Source organism: Brachypodium distachyon, chromosome 5 (genome assembly GCF_000005505.3).
Source record: "Brachypodium distachyon strain Bd21 chromosome 5, Brachypodium_distachyon_v3.0, whole genome shotgun sequence".
NCBI lineage: Eukaryota > Viridiplantae > Streptophyta > Magnoliopsida > Poales > Poaceae > Brachypodium > Brachypodium distachyon.
Genome location: NC_016135.3, coordinates 7,331,295 through 7,350,873, shown reverse-complemented (window position 1 = coordinate 7,350,873; position 19,579 = coordinate 7,331,295). Strand labels below are relative to the sequence as shown.

The 19,579-nt window shown below is 46.6% G+C and overlaps 2 protein-coding genes across 10 annotated transcripts; both read right to left on the bottom strand.

Moving 5' to 3' along the window:
* Nucleotides 1-1,014: 1,014 nt before the first annotated feature.
* LOC100844428 (uncharacterized protein C3orf26 homolog) lies at nt 1,015-7,112 on the bottom strand. The gene is made up of 6 exons (XM_010241461.3): nt 6,719-7,112; nt 6,395-6,590; nt 6,122-6,194; nt 2,894-2,943; nt 1,466-1,579; nt 1,015-1,376 (listed from the first exon to the last, which is right to left on the bottom strand). The coding sequence occupies exons 1-6, from the start codon at nt 7,008-7,010 to the stop codon at nt 1,250-1,252; spliced, it is 852 nt and encodes a 283-aa protein (XP_010239763.1). The 5' UTR covers nt 7,011-7,112; the 3' UTR covers nt 1,015-1,249.
* A 5,794-nt stretch (nt 7,113-12,906) lies between these two features.
* On the bottom strand, nt 12,907-15,983 carry LOC104585299. 9 transcript variants are annotated; one of them, XR_002961385.1, is made up of 6 exons: nt 15,413-15,983; nt 15,233-15,297; nt 14,525-14,608; nt 14,167-14,258; nt 13,601-13,680; nt 12,907-13,215 (listed from the first exon to the last, which is right to left on the bottom strand). XR_002961385.1 is itself a non-coding variant. In XM_024456387.1 (6 exons), the coding sequence occupies exons 1-5, from the start codon at nt 15,642-15,644 to the stop codon at nt 13,604-13,606; spliced, it is 522 nt and encodes a 173-aa protein (XP_024312155.1). In that variant the 5' UTR covers nt 15,645-15,983; the 3' UTR covers nt 12,907-13,215; nt 13,601-13,603. The 9 variants fall into 9 exon arrangements, 2 of the variants coding, with proteins under 2 accessions (XP_024312155.1, XP_024312156.1); XR_002961387.1 differs by having other exon boundaries at nt 14,167-14,254; XR_002961388.1 differs by having other exon boundaries at nt 15,422-15,983.
* Nucleotides 15,984-19,579: the final 3,596 nt, after the last annotated feature.

Genomic DNA, 19,579 nt, shown 5'->3' with positions numbered 1-19,579 from the left:
ACTATTAAGACGAGTACACCAAATAAAGCTGCTCGTCCCCGTGCAGGAACGTCTTCGGGCACAGAATCATGGACCTCCTCTAGAGCAACGGAGGGGACACGGTGGTCCAACCGTCTTAGGGCACAAACGAGGAGCCGTGGCACTATCCTCCTTGACCTCCGCGCGTTGATCTACTGGTTTCTCCAACCACGTGTGAGCATTGGCCCATCCATACGTGACTCCAGGGCCGAGAGCGGAAGCAAAGAACTCACCAGCCGTCCCGGGTAGCAGAGGTTTCGTGAAAGAGCACGCAACACCGTTTTCTCCGCCTCGACGTATGGCTTCCTAGCGACCATTGCTAGAGAGAAGGAATGTAAGCACTCACCGGCAAAATACTGCGAGAAGATTCCAACGATCCCTTGCGTTTGTGGGAAGCGCGCGCCAGAAGCACAAGGGGGTTCTAGCTGCGCCTCGCGAGAGGCACCTTTCTACACCTTTCAATCCCCTCATCAGACCGTCCTTGGCCCCGACGGACCCCTCCGACATACGCCTCAATTTGACCGCTGCAGGCAGGCGACGTCGCGAGCAGGTAAGCGACAGTGCGTGCAAGCGGCGACAGCACATCGGCACGAGAGGTACAGAGGAGAGAGGAAGAGGGGGAATAAGAAAGAAAGAAAAAGATGGGAAAAAAATTAGGAACCAATTATTGGGAACATGCTGAAGAACGATTTTTTGCAAACAAAAAGTTCAAAGAAGTCTCTCTCCTAACTGGTTTTAAGACACAAGTTTACAAAACCCGGTAGAGATGCTCTTTTCCTGTTTGGCTACATCCGAGTACCATGCGATTGTGAAGCACTCCATCTGATTCTAAATTTTTGACTCAAATTTGTCGAAATATGAATGTATATATTTTTTAAAAAGTCTAAATATTTTGAAAATAATATAGAATCGGAGGGAGTATATATGAACGCAATTCAGCTCAAACTCCACTGTGCCCTTGTGGAGGTGCGATAAGAAATATAAAGCATCGAGCCATCACGAATGTAGAACACTATGCTGTTTAAGGCAACGTTAGCACAAGTGCACCACTACACTTGGGTTTGTACAGATTTCGTGCTCACTTGCTCTGTTATTCATAGTGATCCAAAGTCCAAACACCATTCTTACATTGATCTCTTGACAATGTTAAGAGTCATCACACCGCTCAACGAAAATTCCTAATTTCTTGCATTCAACTATGATTGATTCAGTGTGTACTCGAGACACTCTTTCACTCTGCAGCTGAAAGGACTTTATTGGCATCTTTCTCAGAAACAGCGCCATAAAAACAAATTCTTGTATCGCCTTCCTTGACCTTCTGATCTAGATATCCCTTGTAAAGGTCCCAAAACTCATTGCTGCATGATAAAGTGACAACAAATTTAAATTGAGATGACAATAGTTGCGGAGTTTCTTGGGTGTTCAATGTTTTTGCCATGAGTGATACCTGACTTGTGGTAGGGTAAACAAGTTAAATGACTTTGGATCTCTCTGCATGTCGAGCACCACTAATTTTAGGCGCGACAGAGATAAAGCTTCCATTTCAATTAGTTTCTTGATCCTAAACAAGGAAAAACCAGCATAAGAGGATAATAAAAAATAAAAAACTATATGACACATCACTTATGTTGCTACCTTGGTACAAAAATGGCAATATTTGTATTGCTGTGTTGAACAGCAGGCAATCTTGCTCTGTACTAGACCATTTATACTAAAAATTGAATCAACCCTTTTAACATTAAAAGACATCAACTTACCATATATCTGTGCTTGGTAGTTTCAATGGGGAACCTAATGCATGAGAAGAAAAACACATGTCTCTAGATACAGCCTACTTATTCAACTTCAAAAGAAAGCAAGAAAACGGACATCTTTCAATGATCAAGTATTGGCGTGGTCACCCACAATGCAGAAAGACCACCATGGTTCTGATGCTTCAATGTTCAGGCAGATGGAAACGACCAACTTCTGCCCCACAAAACATGAACTCGAGATGGAATGGGGCCATGACGGTCTACATGGCTATGGGCTATGGTCCTTGAAGAAGACAAGCACCAGTCCAGTTTACTACCTATTTGAGTTCTAGAAAGGCAGGTTAAGACACTTCGGTCATACTACCAGCATATATACTCAAAGATCTGCAAAACTGAAGTAACAAATTTCACAAATTCACTGTCTCTTGAAGTACTAGGATGTTTCATGAATCTACTAGCTTCTTAAAATTGAGCTAAGTTGTAAAAAAACGAAACAAAAAATATGTTGGGTACAGTAGACATTGCAGTTGCTTCGTGGTGGACAAAATAACCCTTATATCATTATATAACAGCTGTTGAACCTGGAAAGTTGACAAGTACTCCCTCCTTCCCAGATTAAGTGTCGTTTTAGGTTTATAGATTTTTCCCGTTATAAGTGTCATATTAGCGCTAACTACTCCGTCCGTCCATTCCGTCGCTTGGATTCTCACCTGGCCTGCAGCTTTGATGGCCTTGGCCATTCAATGCCCATGCATGCATTGGCCCAGGCAAGGCCCGGGAGAAAAAGAGCCCGTGCGCTAGGCCGTGTGCTAGCGCGTAAGCCGGTGCGTTTGACCACGTGAAATTAATGCAGCTTTCCTCCGGTTTACATGCGTGCAGTATGCCTTCAGTATGCCTTGGTATCAGAGTTTTTTCTAAAACGACACTTCGACTGGGAAGGAGGGAGTATGTATCTTTAAGCTAAGAACAATACACATCAAAGCACTACCAAGTCTTAGAACTTCAGAATTGTGAACCCAGTTTGCCTTGATTCCACCAAATACAAAGCACCCTTTGTATGCTTTTTAAAAATAAAAGTAAACATAAGCTAGAAAAACACTTGAACGGCCAAGATCACATACCTGCTGGGTGTACCACAGGCAATATTAACTCGAGCTTTAAGCAACGCAGCCTACATGTAAATATTAGCACCGAGAATGAGATAACTTAAAAAATTCAGTTAGTGGGCAAAAGAACAACTAAATGCCCATAATGTTATTTGCAACACACGTATTTACTATGGTGCCAAAACAAAAATTAATGTTCATATGAGAAAGCTGCCCACATGGTTTTACTGAAATATGTGATCAGATCAAACATTTATCGAACCCATAAGATTTAATACATTAAATATATTTAATGGTTTTTTTGCCATTGTTATCAAATGGCTTCTACAAGTATCGTTCATATGATTCGTCGCTTGTGATACGTGTGGCAGGACACGAGCTAACAAAAATAAGGTTCATCAGCGATGTAACTATTCGTCAAGGAACGGATTGTGGTTCACCCAAGAACTCTGGAAGGGCGTCACCAGGAATTTGTAGCCCGAGGTCTAGACAATGCAAAATGAGACCCTAAAATTTCAAAAATTGATATAACCAATATAGCTACCACAAAACAAGACGAGCAATCGAGCGTATTCAGTCTCACTCTCCCGGAGATGACTAGAGACCACAAAACAAGACGAGCAATCGAGCGTATTCAGTCTCACTCTCCCGGAGATGACTAGACGGGCAGTACGAGGCTCTACTATGCCTAAGCTCTGAGGAGATGAACAATCAAAATAGAGAGAATTGCCATGATACTACTACAAAGAACCTTAAGTTTGAAAATACCACTCAAATAACAAGCCTTTCCAAAATACCACTGCAATTTGCAACTCAGGTTTAGCATTCCAATATAGCACTACCGTGAGATCTCAATTATATTCCGTTAGTCAAACTGTTAACTTTTTGTCAGTAATATTGATGTCCCGAAGATACCCCTGTTCTCCTCTGAAAAAAAAACAAGACAAAACACAAATCTCATCCCCCAACAGCATCCCTCATCCACCGCTCGCATCTCCTCCCTGCACTCCTGCAGCCATGGCGGCGCCCTATCCCGACGCTCCCCTCCCTCTTCCATAACGCTGCATCCGTGCAGGACCAGTGACGCCGTGCAGTAAGCCGCTCCCGTGCTACCGTGCCCGTGCAGGTCCTGCGCCGCCGTGCCGTTGGCCGATCCCGCACAGCCTCGCCGGCCGGCTGCTCCCATTCTGCCACGACCTCGGCTCAGCCCCCTACATTGGCTACGACCGCTCTGCCCTTCCAGTGCTCCCGTGACCTCGGCTATGGCTGCACCGAGGTATGACAGATCATGCTGTGCCGTGACACGACGTCGATGGAGTACACCATTTGCTTGCTCGGGAGAAGCACCCCAGCCAAAATGGAGGGGGCGATCCTCTGCTCCATGGTGATGCCATGCCACTGTGACATGGCGCTACAACTGGGAGTTGGCCAGCGTGTTGCTGTTTGCAGCCCCTGATTACCATTTGCAGAGATATGGGAAAAAGGAAGCTGTTTGATCTTGCAAGCTGGTAGTATCCAAGGAAGATGGCCAGTAGTTAGAGCCATTGATTTTGCAATCTATATACTTTGTTGCAAAGATAAATGATCTAAGCACTAAGCAGTAGGAGTTAATAAATCTGTCCAAACGATGTCCCAAAAATCTGTCCTGAACTGCTGTCCAAAAGTTGCTGAAATTGTGAAGAAGCAAGGGTACATATGTCTATCTATGTGGCTGTTAGGGGCTGTTAGTGTCTAGTGGTATTTTGGAGTGAAAAAATAGTTTGTAATGGTATTTTGGAAAGGCTTGTTATTTGAGTGGTATTTTTGAACTTTAGGTTCTTCAAAGTGATACCATGGCAATTCTCTCATGAAAATAGCAAACAGAAACCAGATCGATCAGGACAACGATGGAAAATCAGATTGGCTTCCGCTACAGTCTGCCAGTTTTTTTAGCGAAGTCTGCAGGTTTGTATTGATCGTGGCGCAGGACTTGGAACTAGCCAGTAGATCAGAAATCGAATCGATTGATCCAGAAACAGAATCGACCGATCGATCAGCAAACAGAATCGACCGAGACTTGAGTCTGACCTAGAGTGCACAGCGACCCAACAAGTGGAGGCGCACAGACCAGCCTGAGTTGGGCCCTAGGAGCACTGGTGCTAGCAGCTGTTTTATTTTTATTTTTAACTCTAATTAAATCTGTACTAATTACTGAAGTACTTAAGGATAATTTGGGGGGCCTAATTTTTTTGAGACCCTGTTCAGCTGCACATCATGCACATGCCTATCGATGTGCCTGGACTTTGGTGCACATCATGTAAATTACAAATTTGATGCTTTCATATTATCTCTACCAATGTGATAGAGAGAGAGATAAAAGGAGAAAATTTGGCAGCTGGGCAACCTTGTGTACAACAGAGCTTTAGGTTTTCTCTCCCAACAGATCCTCAACTCACGCAACACACAGAGTAGACAGGATTGATCAAGCAGGAGAGATGTGAGATGGGAAAGGTGAGAGGAGGCATTGTCAGTCAGAAACCACCCCATGCTGATATTGATATTGCTGCCGCCTAGAAACCAATGAAGTGGTTGTTGAGCTCAAACAGGATGACTAAGGCTACTCCTCATCTGCGGTACACTAACATACGTTGCTCAATTGCCGCTGGATGCCGATGTACGCATCAGTTCCTGCTGTTGTGCTGGCATGCTGTTCCCCTGTCCTTTTTCTACCATGGCGCTCACCACTTTTTGGCAAAGAGGTCATGTGCTATCTTGCTAGCTTCTACCCCAAATAAGACCATGTGATGAGGATCATGCTTCGGAGGAGGTTGCTATGAATCTGGTAGCTACGTTACAGATAATACAAATATAAGAAAGACTTGGGTAAAATAATGTTCCAGTATCAACATGGAGGTACCAAATTCAGAGAGCCACTTTTAGCCTTGTTCGTTTGAACCCATCCCAAATTTAGTGATTATAGTTCATTCTCCCCTCAATCCCTCTCAATCCCCACCAATCCCGCTAGACTGGCTCACTGCCAAACAAGGCCTTAAAGAATTACAGAGGCTGCTTTCTAAGTGAACAATCCATGCAAAGAGGAAGGGGATACAATGAGCACTGAGGTAGCAACATTTGCAGTAACAGATTGCAACCAAACATGGAAGGTGGATGCACCAAAATGTTGGGTACGGGTTACCACGTGACTGGAAAACTCCAATAGCCTGATACTACGCAAAACTCTACCGAGGACGAGATGAAGCATACCTGCTCCTCCACTTTCATGTGTTTGGCAAAGAGCTTTACTGCACGGCATCCTCTAGTAAACATATTCAAGCCCCTAGAAAGCAAATACTGGTATTATCAAAACAGGACAACAGCTGCATTGCAACAAACCGGAATTTGAAGATATACAAGATAGAAATTCCTCAACGTTCTCCTATTCACTAGTTTTTCGACAGGATACAGTGCAAATGATGCGATCCAATTCAGAACAACAAAAGTTTCAAAAGAAATGGAATTAGAACAGCTACGAAGTACCTCAGAAGCTCCAGTGATCTCAGCGCACCCAAGCTGATAACCAGGAGAGCTGGGCTGCCCGCTTCGACCAACCCCTCAATGAGATTTCCTTCACAGAGGTCCTCCTTCCACGACGCGCCGAAGGTCCTCTTAACATGGTCACCGAAGCTTTCTACGTCCTGGCTCGCCCCCTCCGTGAGCTGCACCATGCATCCCTCTGCACAAAGCACAACGGATCCAGAAATCTTTTATAATCCATCGAACAATTAGGCACAAGCGCAACGAGCAGAGACATGCTGACTCTCGAACTAAACAGGAGCAGCAACAAATGGTATGTGTACAAACCGGAGTAAGCGCCGAGCTCGAGGGGGGAGAGGCGCATCTTGGCGGCGTGCTCGAAGCTACGGAGGAGAAACTCGAGCTGCCGCGCCGGCGGGAGTGCGGCCGACAGGAGGACTCCACCGCCCGCGGGTTCACCTGCAGCGGCGGCGGCGTTGATTTGGTCCTGTTCGGCGAGTGGGCGATGCTTCTTCTGCTTGCGCGTTTTCTTCGAGACAGGATTGGTTGATTTCACGGCGAGGGTATTGGCGAGCATCTTCCGCTTGCCGGCGGTGGCGGCCTGCGTACGCGGCAACATTTTCAAGCTACGGGGTATTGGCCTTTGGGCTTTTCACTGTCTAGGGTTTTGCTCGCTTTCAATGAGGTCGGGTCGGATATGTATCCATGTTCGTTCGTGATTGTTTGGTATTCTATTTCACCTTTTGCTGTAAAAGTTTATACATTTGAGAAGCAGGTCCGCGGTGCTTCTTGCAGCTTCTGGAGAGAAACGCCTTCCGACGTGCTTCTCAACAACAAATGGTATGTGTACAAACCGGAGTTAGAAGCACCAAAAGCTGAAACAAAAATTCAAACAAATAAGGCCACACCCTGCCTAAAGAATATAACTCTCAATCCAAAAGGGACCTATTTCTCGTCCTCACAACGCGCCACCTCAGCGAGTGCCCATGTATTTTGATTTTTCGCAACAGTGCGAGTTTTTTGGGGTGGCCCGCTGTGAGTGGCCTTGCGCAGGAATAGGCCTAGACGAAAAGATCGAAGTTCGACAATCTTATTGAACGCTCGCTAACTCGGTTTGTTAGGGAGCTCGTCTCGTACATCACTTGTGAGTGGCTATTCGAACTTATTTTGCTGTTGAAATTGTGTTGTTATTTCTCTTTTGCTGTTTTATTTCCGATCTTTATAGCGTTGTTAAGCTTCTAATATATCTTGTTTGCTGCCCAAATTTATCCCAAACAAATAATTAATGCCAAAAAATTTAGATCAACATAATGCCATCTATTTGTCTTAACGAGTTTTTAACGAGCTTAACGAGCGCTCGTGATGAGGACATCACCAGTCCTTTGTCATCAACTGCAATTGATGATGTTGCTGCACAAGACAAGCCCAAGGAAGTTAGACTTGGGCCAATAACAAGAGCACGTGCGAAACTAGTTGAACAACAGGTGAACTCAATTTTAATTGAATCTGATGTTTTTATTGATGAGAGCTTTATACTACCTAATTCTATACATCTATGTATCATCAGATTTGAAGATGACTCAAGCATTGCACGTGGAGGAGGAGAGTTGCAGCAAGATCCATTGCCATTGATTTCCTATATCAAGAAGAGCGCGAGGGAGGAGAGAGAGGCCGGCGCACCACATGAAGAGGAGGAAATCAACTAAGCGCACGACATGCTATTTTGTCTAAGTGTGTGCATGATGAGAGTTGGGCCTGCGTGCCCCTAGTTTGGGCTGAACCCAACGTTTTGGGTCAGTTTGTATCAAGTTTGGGTTGAACCAAGTTCGGGTCCGAGTCCAATTAGATTGCTGGACTCCACCCTATATAAGTTGAGGGGCGCCCACGATTAGAGTTAGACCACGTTTAGATTATTCAGAACCTTTCGTTGAACTGCTACAAGAATTCATCTGAAATTATATTCCTTATTGATTCGATCAGGAATTTATTTTCATCACTTTTTTTTGATCTGGTGTTCTTGCTACTGAAGATTTAAGTGTTATCTATTGTTCCATTGGGAATTGGTAGATTGCAGAACCGCTTCGTGGTCGGCAGCTACGTGCGCAAGTGTGTGGTGTTGCGAATATCAACTAGGGTTGAGAATTGTTGCATTGGCAACGAGGGAACAACCAGAGATTCGTCAGCGTCTCGCGAATTATCATCCATCAACACTGAGCTCAACGAGAAGATCAGGCCGCCCCTTATCATCTTGGTATCAGATTTCCAACATTTACTCGGTGAGCGATTTCCATCCCATAGATTAGTTTTGTTTTCGTCCTATACAGAAAAAGCCAAAAAAAAATTAGGTTTAGATTTTTGCCATAGCCTAGTTGCATCGGTTCATCTAATTCTTGTGCTAGTCGAAGTCCTTACTTTGCGTAACTTTATCTTCCTGTCGTAGAACGGTTAGGTTTGTTTCCATGGAGTTCTTGTTCTAGTCGGAGTTAGCGAGATCTTTTTTGTTTCGTCCGCGTCAAGTTGCAGTTTGAGTCCTTTTCCAAATCCGAGTTGAGTTACCCCTTATCAGCTCGCGAGCTCTTAACGAACCGAGCCGAACAATGCTCTCAGATCGTTAACGATAACGATCTTAACGAACCGAGCGTGCTCGTTAGCCAGCCCTACGCGGGGAGGCCCCCCGATCCTTGGTTCAACCCTTCTCTGACGTGCCTGGGGCGAGGTCGTGCTCTTTCCGCTTTGGCCTCACCTTCCTTGTGAATCGATACAGGTGGTTCTGGTTTGTGTCTTGCTGGTTCATCTCCCAGCAAGTGCCCGTGTATTTTGCGTTTTCTCGACAGTGCATCTTTTTTGGGTGGCCCCCCTTCCTGTGGTTTACCTGCTTTATCTTGCATCCGGGGGCTCTCTCCCCAAGCCACCTCGGGGGTTCGACGCTCCTATACAGAGGGGTTGCCGGTTGGTGCCCCGTTGTTTGTTAGTTCTTGTGCTGCTGCCGTCGCTGTTCCGCGGTCGACGATTTTTACTGGGTCTAGTTTCAGGGTGGCGGGGATGGGTACTCTAGCCGTCACGTGTTGGGCTGCTTCCTCTTGCCGGCAGCTGGTCGTGGACGTGTACTGTTCGGACCAGCAAGCCGTCGATTGTGCTTCGTCATCGGGGATGGTTGGTTGTCCCAGCGTGCGTGTCTCGACACGTCGTCTATCGGCGTACATGGCCGCCGTTTTTTCACCCCACGGGTTCTTTTGGCTGGCAGCTTGGTGCATGCTGTGAGGTTGTTTCGTGTGCTCCCCTGCCGTTGTTTGTCCGGCGTGGTTTCCCTTTGTCTTTGTTTTTGTTTGTCCGGAGGGTGGCCGTTGCATTTTCGTTTCTTCCGTTGTTGAAAGGGAAACCTTGCCCCTGTATGGGTTTTGATGAATGATGACATCATGGTTGAGGAACTAATGAGTTACAAGGAGTGTTTTAGGTTTTAGTTCCTCAGAAGAGTTGGTTTAACCAGCATCGACGACCCCTAAAAATTGAAGTACGGGTACTGGCTTGAAGTATGAAAAACTCAGTGAAGAATGGTAAAGAATGTGAAGCGTAACTTTCTTCATAGGTCTTTCCGTAGCTTTTTCCTTCACTTGAGTATAGGAACGCCGTACTATTAAGGGGGGTTTGAAGTGTGGAGCTGGTTCAGGTGAAACCTATTCTTCATGTTCAGCTTGGCGAAAACCATTTTCTGTGTGAGTGTTTTTCGTCGGAGTGAAGAATGAAGCATTTCGGGCTTCACAGAAACTTCCGCGTGAAGTCTACACTCTGATTTCAAATGTGTTTGAAAATCTGTCGCTTTCCGTTTTGACCACGTAATCTAACCGTTGTGAGACAAAGAGATTAAGTGCGAGCTGGAGTCTCAGGGATCACTTTATCCAACGGGTCACAGCGGCTAGATCGGCTGTGGCCAAGGCTATATAAGACGACCCACCCCGAACGGGTTCGGTGGTGATCCCCCAGTGAGTTGTTTTGAACAACACCAGATAAAACCCTTCGAGCTGAACTGAGCGTGAAGAATAGGATCCCCTCTCTAGCTGAGCACTTGAAGCTTGTTACTCTTGGTGATTGGCATCACCTAGATGGCTAGGAGTTAGTGTTTAAGAGCAATCGAAGCTTGTGATTCGCCATCAACCAGTTTGTGAAGGTCCGGAGATCACCTCAAGATCTACCACGAGTAACTGGGCGAGACTTAGGTCTTTGCTCAGGAGGATTGGGTGGACTTATGTGTCCGCGAGTCTTGTGTGACTCAACCCCCTCAACGGAGACGTAGGACTGTGCCAACAATCCAAACTTCGGAAAACAAATCCCCGTGTCTTCGTGTTCTGGTGATATTGTTCCTCAATCTCATACTTTCTGTTGAAGTATAATTGTTCTCACTTTGTTTGTCTTGATCGCTACTGCTACTTGTTCATCTTTCTTCATTCCGCTGCTACTCTAAAATTGCTAAGTATAATCTCTGTTGTTGAAGCACTGTGACTGTCTTCAGTCTTCATTTTTGAAGAAAGAATTAAAACTGGTCACATTCACCCCCCCCCCTCTGTGACGTACTCGATCTTTCACTTGGTATCAGAGCAAGGTCTCCTTGTTTTGGTTTAACCACCTGAGGAAGAAGTATGTCTAAGGAAGGGAAGTTACCTGTTCTTAGCAGTACCAATTATGCCTTTTGGAAAAATCGGATTAAGACTCACATCATATCTACTGATCCTTGTGCTTGGGAAGCAGTCACAAACGGTTTTTTTGTTCCTCAGGGACCCATCTCTAGATATGATTCTATTTCTCTGAAGAAGTATCAAGCAAACGCCAAAGCTTTGTGATATCATCTTCTCAACTGTCAGTGATGCTGAGTTTAACAAGATCAGTAACCTTGTTGATGCCAAGAAGATTTGGGATCTTCTCGCTGAAGTCCATAAATGGACAACCACTGTCAAAGATTCTAGAGTTACTCACCTCATCAGTCAGTTTGACAGACTTGTGCTTGAGCCCAATGAGACTGTTTCTTCACACTATGATCGCATGAGCACCATTGTGAATGAGCTGAATACTCTTGATGATCACAATATCACTAACTTGATGCAAAACAGAAGATTTCTTTGAGCTCTTCCCATGGAGTACACCACTGTCTGTGAGTTGATCAAGCATCGGCCAGACTTTAAGGAGTTAACTCCTACCTAGGTGCTTGGAAGAATTGTGTCCCATGAGCTTGATCAGGAAGGAAAGAAGATGATCCATGGTCCTGGATCCAGTTCGAAGAAAAACAACATTGCACTCAAGGCCAAGAAATCATCCAAGAAGATTGTCAGCTCCAGTGAAGAATCTGAAGACTCATCTTCGTCTGATGAAGAATCCAACTGCAGTGACGAGCTAGCTCTGATTGTGAAGAGGTTCAGTAAGAAGTTTGGAAGAAAGTTTGGAAACAAACTAAAGCACCAAGGTGAATCCAGCTCCTCCAAGTATCGGAAATCTACTCATCGGAATAAATCTGATATGGCCAAAAGAGCTTGCTTCAACTGTGGCAAGAAAGGTCACTTCATCGCTGAATGTCTCGCAAAAGCTGATGAAGACAAGGTGAAGAAGGGATTCAAGAAACATCCTCACAAGAAGAGCCATAACCGTCACAAAAGAAGGATTGGAATAAGGACTCAGCTCACAAGAAGAAGGAGAAGTATTACTCTAGAGCACATGTTGGTGAATGGAACTCAGATTCTTCATCGTCTGAAGAATCATCTGACTCTGAGTTTGAAGACGGCGTCGCCAGATTGGCCATAGCTATTTCATCTGCCAGAGAGAAGACTTCACCGTTTGACTTTGTAGATTCATCTGAAGATGCCTCCGGAAACGATCGCAACTCACCATCATGCTTCATGGCAAAATCCTCTTAAGGTATCATCTCTTAGTGAAGTTGAAGTGAATTCTAGTGATAATGATGAAACTGATAATGAAGAACCTGAACCCATGACATATGAAAGACTTCAGTTCATTGTTGAGAAGCAAGAAGACTTGCTTATCACTGAGATCAAGAAGAACACTAACGTGGCTAATGAACTCGAAAGATTCAAGTCTAAGTTTCGAGCCATGGAAGAGTCTCATAACACTACACGACGGACCAGACGTGAGGGCACCCAAACTGCCGGCAAAAGTCATTATACGGGGCATATAAACTGCCGGTGAAGATTTTTTGCCGGCAGTTTTCCCTGCCCGCTGTATTGTTGACGGCAAAAGTATTTGTCGGCAGATTTATTTTTCCTGGCAGTCTATATGCCCTGCTAGCGCCAGTTTTGCCGGCAGGTCTAGTATTTTGCGGGCAGATAGATTTGTCTGCCGGCAAAGAGCTTTCCCCAGCAGTTCAGGCATTTCCCAGCAGTTTGGACATTTCAAATCTGTTTCTCTGCCGTCAATACAAATAATTTTGCCGGCAGTTACTACATTCGCTGGCAGATTGTCTGCCGGCTGTTCCTGCCTTCCCCGGCAAATAAACCGCCCTTGATTGCAATTTCACAATTAAAAATAATATAGTTTACACATTCCACCACAATTATTCTTCATTAATAAGCATCACAACAGCATAATGTATTCACATGTTTCTGATATTCACGCTGAACCAAAAAGGAGCATCAAGCACTGTCACACGCATAAGTATGACATCTACTGATATAGATTTTGCAAAGCCTCTATATAAGCCTAGCAAACTAGAAAGATCACTTAAAAAGACTATCGGCCCAACAACTATTTATGAGTTACGGGACTCCCATTTTATCCGGTTCGACGAGCCTCCAGCACATGTACAAAATCTCTGATTTTGTTGCCTGAAAAATTGAGAAATGACAGATGCTAAGATTGCTGAAAAATCGACAAGTTTACATTGCATAGAATTCTGACATAACTGCCACAATTTCAATTAACCATTAGTGTGGATATACATAACTAGTGTTAATGGCATAACTAGACATTAAATCTACTGTAGAAATCTATTGCAAAAGGAGACAAATACTTAAATGCAAGCAAGAGAGAAAACATATACAAGGGGGGTGATAAAGTATTAGCCACTGTCTGGAATACCAAAGAAATACATAAATAGGAAAACTTGCATGATTCTTTGTTACCACCTCACACAAAGATCTCTACAAGAAAATCATATGAAAACAGATCCTTGAAATTGTTTTTAACTTGAGAAGAAACAGAAGTATCTACCTTTCAGGAGCATGCATCCCTTGATGCGACAAGCTGGGAACTCCACAAGCACAGGCCGATGCATTGTTTGCCCCATGGATCTGCACATGAAATTGGACACATGCTAAAAGTTTTAGTAGAAGAGAATAAATCAAGAGGTTAAGAACGTTGCGAGCTGCTATGGTATAAAATACACAGTACAGCCTGCACCATGTTCTCAATTTGTTTATACAAATAATTAAACATGTAAGGTGAATCAAATCATAGTTAGTTTATCCATAATTAATCCACATGCATTATTGTTTAGCTACAGGTTTGATTTTAATGCTATTTCACAAGTAAACTATCCAGTAGATTTTCATTTGATAAAGATCAGCAACAATGCACGTACAACTCCTACTTGCCTTTGAGCTGAGCCGCAATAACAAGAAGGTTTGGCAAGTACTCAGCAGCAGCTCTAGCACCTACTAGGAGATAAGGTTTGTCAAGTAATACTACTGAGCTACATACAGTAGCAGCAAACAATCCATCGCCATGGCATAGCAACCAAAACCAGATCTTGGGCAAGAAGAGAAGAAGATACAAACCTGAGATAATTAATTCCAAGAAAACATATTTTAGTTCAATCCACTTGTGGCGGTGAGGCTGAATTCGCCATGGACTTCTGTTCCACCTCTAGCTACATATATGAGTTATGAGGTAAATAGGAGTTACAAGAAATAATCCTTCAAAGAAATATACAATTAGATAGTTTCAGTTCACAGCTAGATCAATTTTAGTGTGATTCATTCCTTGTGCGCACCGTCTGGACTTCCACAACACCATGTGATAGAGCAAAGATAACACTCTGAAATGTGATGGATTACCATATAGTTTCAGTTTAATTCACTCTCTTATCTTGGTATCGGTTCAGTTCATTTTCATTGGCTGAAAACTAAAGCGCACCTGAAAGTGTGTTTAACGATTGGTTTTGATGGTTGCCTCAGATGTAAATTGCCTCCCCATGAGGATAGCTTCACCTATATATACCTAGACACAGCTTCCCTATTAATCACATAAAGACATACTATTGTCCAGCTAATATATTATCCACTGAAAATAGTGAGGCAGGGTTAGTAAAATGCGCACCTTTTAATTTGTGAGGCCAAGAACTATACTCTGACTACATGATTTATGAGTAAGCTAGTCTAAATAGTTCTGACCCTTGTGGAAATTAAATTCTTATACATGCCCTACCAAAGGACACTTAGATTAACTAAAAATACCAGCTGATTTTCTTGAACCTGATAGAGTACAAACTAGACATGTAAACTGCTTAACAATTTAAGTTTAGCTCTCTCAGTTATCTGTACACATTGTTTAGGCAATCATTGAGTAATCTCTCTGTACTACTACTTCACTTTTAACCCCAATCAATCTTCATTCCCCTTTTAACACTCTCTTACGGGTATGAGCAGGATAGCATGTTAACTCAGAAATTGTCCCTTAAGCATCCAAATCGAACAAGAACACATAGGAAAGGAAACCCTGAAACCCAATACAAATTTACTTTGTACAAGTTGTAGAACTTCTTGATTTGTTCTACTACTATGATACCATCACACAGAATTGGCCACATTAATGACGGGGAGGATGAGACGAATCGAGGGTTACCTTGGAAGAGATCGATGCAAACCAGGGAGGAAGAGAGAAAACGCAGGCGTGTGGTGGCTCAATCGCTGCAGCAAAAATGCATAAAAATTCAGACCAGGAGAATCACAACCTGCGGGATCTGTAGAACCAAAAACCAATTGGCAGATCAAGGAGGAAGAGATGAGCAATAGCAGTACGTACAGAGCGCACCTAGCAGTAGCCTTGCTCGGTGAATGGCGCGGCAGGTAGAGGGCGCGGTGAAAGGGAGGCACCTGGCGGACGAGATTGACGGCGTTGGGCGTGGCGTGGCGGACAAGATTGATGGCAGTGGAGGAGCGTGGCACGGCGGCGAGATGTCAGAGAGAAATCGCCGGCGCTGGGGTGCGGTGGCGGACGATTTCAGGAGTTGGTGGCGGATCGGGGGCATTGACATCGGCCAGGGAGCGACGGAGTCGTGGTTCGGGTTACAGCTGCACGAGCGCGGAGTGTCGAGGCAGCGGCGACGAGGGTGGAGCTACGGGCTGGCCTTGGGCTAAGGGCGGTGGTGGCAAAGGTGGAGCTTCAGGGTAGCGGCGACGAGGTCGGAGCTTACCGGCAGCAGCGAGCGCGGAGCTTCGGGCTGCCCTTGGGCGAGGGCCGGGATAAGACTAGGACAAAGCTACGGGCGGCGGGGTCGGCAAAGCTTTGGGTGGCGGCGGGGTCATGGCGGTGGCGACGCTAGGGTCTCTATGGGCTGAAACCCTACGGTGGGTGAAGGGGAATTGCGTGGGAGATATATACGGGTTTGGGGCTGAGGGGTCATGTACATAGGATAAAGATAACAAGATGCGCATATTGAGTTGGCCCCACCTGTCGTCCTAGTTGTGCCGGCAGATAAACTGCCTCTCATGGGTTGTGCCGGCAGTTTGTGTGCCTGTAAAGATTGCAGATTGCCGGCAGTTTGCCTGCCTTGCTTTCTTTACTTTTTCCGGCAGTTGATGTGCCTCCAAATAGATTAGTTGGCGGTTAAGTTTTCCCGGCAGTTGCATTGCCACCTCAAGTTGACTTTTCCCGGCAGTTAATTGCTCCTGCGTTTGGTCCATCGTGTAGTGCAAGGATCTGAAGAAAGTTCATGCTGAGACTAGTCTTAAGTATGTTTCGATCAAACTTGAGCATGATAATCTGAAGAACTCTTATGAGGATCTCAAATATGAGAATCTTGATCGCAATGCTAAGTTAGTCAACTTACCTCAAAACGATGATTCCTCTCAAGTATGTTCTAAATGCAATTCTTCATTGAACAACATTCCCCAAATTACTACTTCAAATGCTGTGACTCAAACTGATTTTCCTACTTCATTTGATTCACCTGATCTTGCTTCTAGCTTTACTTCTATTGGTGGATCTTGCACTGCTATCACTAACCCTTCACCTAGTGATCTCTCACTGGCTGAAGAAAATGCTAAGTTGAAAAATCAGATTAAGGCTGGTATCCTCAAGTGTCACCAAGGGATTGAAATCTTGAACCAGATTCTTGGTCTTCAAATTCCTCGCCGACGCAAGGATGGTATCAATTTTGGGAGGAAGTACAATGTCAACGGTGATGCTTGGCTCCCTGAGCAATATCCCCCTATGTCGTAGCCCGGGGCTTAGACACCGGGGATGCTGGGCACCCCCTTTTAGGTTCGGCAGTGGGCGATGGGGATCGCTCCGGTGATCGCCGACGACGCCAATGACAAGCGTAGCAATGAGCAAGCAAGTTTACCCAGGTTCGGGCCACCCGGAGGTGTAAAACCCTACGTCCTGCTTCTGAGTGTGTATTAGCTAATGAACAAGTGTTTATAGATCGCCGGGGGAGTCCCCGGGCGCTCTCTTCCTTTCTGCCAAATGGCTACTTACTACTTCTGGACTAAATCTATAGGAATAGTAACCCAGCTAGAGTCGACCCCTTTGACCAGTGGCATCGGTCCTCCTTTTATAGTCAAGGGGATACCATAGGTGCCTCGGTCTGCATGGGAGACGCGCTTTTGGACACGCACCGAACAAAAAACCCTAGGCAGCTTGCCTTTGCTGTGCTGGCATGCATGCACGGTACAAAGCACTGTGGCTAGGGCGATACGCGCCCTAGATTCACTGCGGGCTACTCACTGTAGGTTGACTAGACAGGAAACCACTTCCCTGTCGAGCATTTAATGCTTGGCTTGTGCCACACTTCAAGCTCCAACCAGCCCTGCACAGAAGGAGCCTGCCGGGCGGCCACGTGGCGTCGATACCTTTCTTGCACTGGGCACCGGCCCTGTCGCAAGCGCCTACGTCAGGAGACACCCTCCCCGGCAAGTGAGCTTCTCGGGGGGTCTCCTGATGGGGATCTTCACGCTGTCATCCAGGGTAACCCCCGCAGCCTGGCTAGTCCTGCTTTAGGGCAACCCCCTTCCCAGGCTCCTGCCGGGCTGGTGGCTTCCCGGGCAGCTCGCACTGTGCTGCCCCGGGTGCCGTCCTTGCGGGGAGCAAGCGAGGCGACCCACGCGTTGAGCAACGGTGTTACCCCGGGTGCCACCGGTGCGACACCCTACAAAATTTGTCCCGGGAAGAGGGAAGTGTACTGAGGTTCTCCATTTGTGGGAAATATGAATCCCCGCAAGGATGCTTCAAAGCGTCCCAATACTTCACGTGCTTACCGGATATTCCATGCCACTGAATCTTACATTCTGAAGATGGGTAAGGATTATAAAGTGGGAGCTAATTTCACTGCAACCATAATGCGTGGAGAACATGCGAAACCTCAAATTTGGGTGCCAAAATTTGTCATTGCATTTTTCCGTGATGACTTGTGTTCTTCAAGTTCTACTAACATGCAGGAACCCATGAAGACATGGGTGCCTAAACGAGCCTAACTTTCTTCGTAGGCATATGCATCCGGAGGAAAGGAGTGGGTCATGGACTCCGGATGTACGAATCACATGACCGGTGAGAAGAAAATGTTTAGCTCTTTAGAACATGGTCCTCAAGCCCCCAAGGTAAGCTGACATCTTTCTCCCCCTTTTTTTTACAAGTTTGTGCTTGCCTTGATTCCTTTGCTTCTTTGTTGATGCCTTGCAGGGACGGCGCCCAGGCAGGAGCGGGCAAGAGGAGAAGAACCGACACTGCACCCGTTCCGCCAAGCAAGAAGCCGCGCACCCGGGCCAACGTTAGTGCCAGTCAGATCGGCACGAGGACCAGCGGCGCCGCCACTACGCCTGCTGCCGACCCGGTCCCAGAGGAGGAGGAGCTCGCAGCAGGTACAGACCCCTCCCCTGACTCCACTGTACATGCTCCTTCTGCACGTTAACCCTTAATCGTGCGATCACTTTGGCTTGTAGGCGAAACCCAGCCTGCAGGGGGCAGAGGGGAACATATCTCCCCCCGCAAGTGCAGCGACCCCGCAAGGTACTCATGCAGAATTCCTTTGCGCTCGTCGCCGGGTGCCTCAGCTTGGCTCGAAGTAACTTATTTTGCTCTTGTCGCAGGTCCCAATGCGCCCACCACGGGGGCGGGCAGTACGATGATCGACCTCACCTCTGACGTCGAGGTCATTGAGTTGGAGGACGAGCCGGAGGTGGCTCCTGTGTCCAGCCCCACCGCCCCAGACACGACGGTGGTGGTGCCGACCGCCGCTACCGTAGTGGGGCTCGGCGGCGCATCCCCGGCCTTGCAGGCCGGGGGCGCGGGTCCCGCAGCTGCCCAGCAGGAGATGACTCTTGCCAGGGGCGCAGCCCCTCCACCAGACCCGCAGCCCACGGGCGCAGGTGTGGAGGAATACGTGGTAGGGGAGCTGCAGGCGGCTCCCCTGCAAGGGGACGATGCTCCACACGGCCAAACCATGGCAGCGGGGGTCTCATCATCGTCCGCCGCTACCTCCAGACCAGACCTCGGCATTCTTGCCGGGGCGACTTGGGACCCAATCACCTAGGACCCAAGTATCTACGATCAGGGGCACCAGTTCCTGATGGGTGCCCTTTCCTTGGCGGAATTGAGCTACCCCTCGAGTTCGCGCTCCCGGGTCTGTAGCGAGGACAACGTGAGGAAGGCCACGGAGATCATGCGACTGACGGAACTCCTCCGAAAGGCCAAGCTTGCGGTGGTGTCCTCGTGCAGCAATCATGACAAGTTGGCGGAGCAACGATGGAAGGAGACCGAGAAGCTGCTTGAAATCACCCAGGCGGCGAAGGTGGACGGCACGGACGTCAGCACCCTGATCCCATTCTTCTCCGACATAGTGGGGAAGCTTGGGGTGCTGGACGTGTGGATCTCCAAGTTTTGCGACAGGTAGATAGCGTCAGGCGCCAGGGAGATCGCCGAGACGATCCTCCCCCGGGTGCACTACTACCACCCCAACTTCCCTTTCGAGGC

What these genes read in the sequence shown, in the direction of transcription:
- LOC104585299 (XM_024456387.1), bottom strand. Translation starts at nt 15,644, where the DNA reads ATGTCAATGCCCCCGATCCGCCACCAACTCCTGAAATCGTCCGCCACC. An exon ending in GCTACTGCTAGGTGCGCTCT is followed by an intron (nt 15,298 to 15,412) that starts GTACGTACTGCT and finishes TTTTTGCTGCAG; the next exon opens with CGATTGAGCCACCACACGCC. An exon ending in TATTGCGGCTCAGCTCAAAG is followed by an intron (nt 13,681 to 13,983) that starts GCAAGTAGGAGT and finishes TTTCATGTGCAG; the next exon opens with ATCCATGGGGCAAACAATGC.
- LOC100844428 (XM_010241461.3), bottom strand. Translation starts at nt 7,010, where the DNA reads ATGTTGCCGCGTACGCAGGCCGCCACCGCCGGCAAGCGGAAGATGCTC. An exon ending in CGAGCTCGGCGCTTACTCCG is followed by an intron (nt 6,591 to 6,718) that starts GTTTGTACACAT and finishes TGCTTTGTGCAG; the next exon opens with AGGGATGCATGGTGCAGCTC. An exon ending in TTTACCCTACCACAAGTCAG is followed by an intron (nt 1,377 to 1,465) that starts GTATCACTCATG and finishes TTTATCATGCAG; the next exon opens with CAATGAGTTTTGGGACCTTT.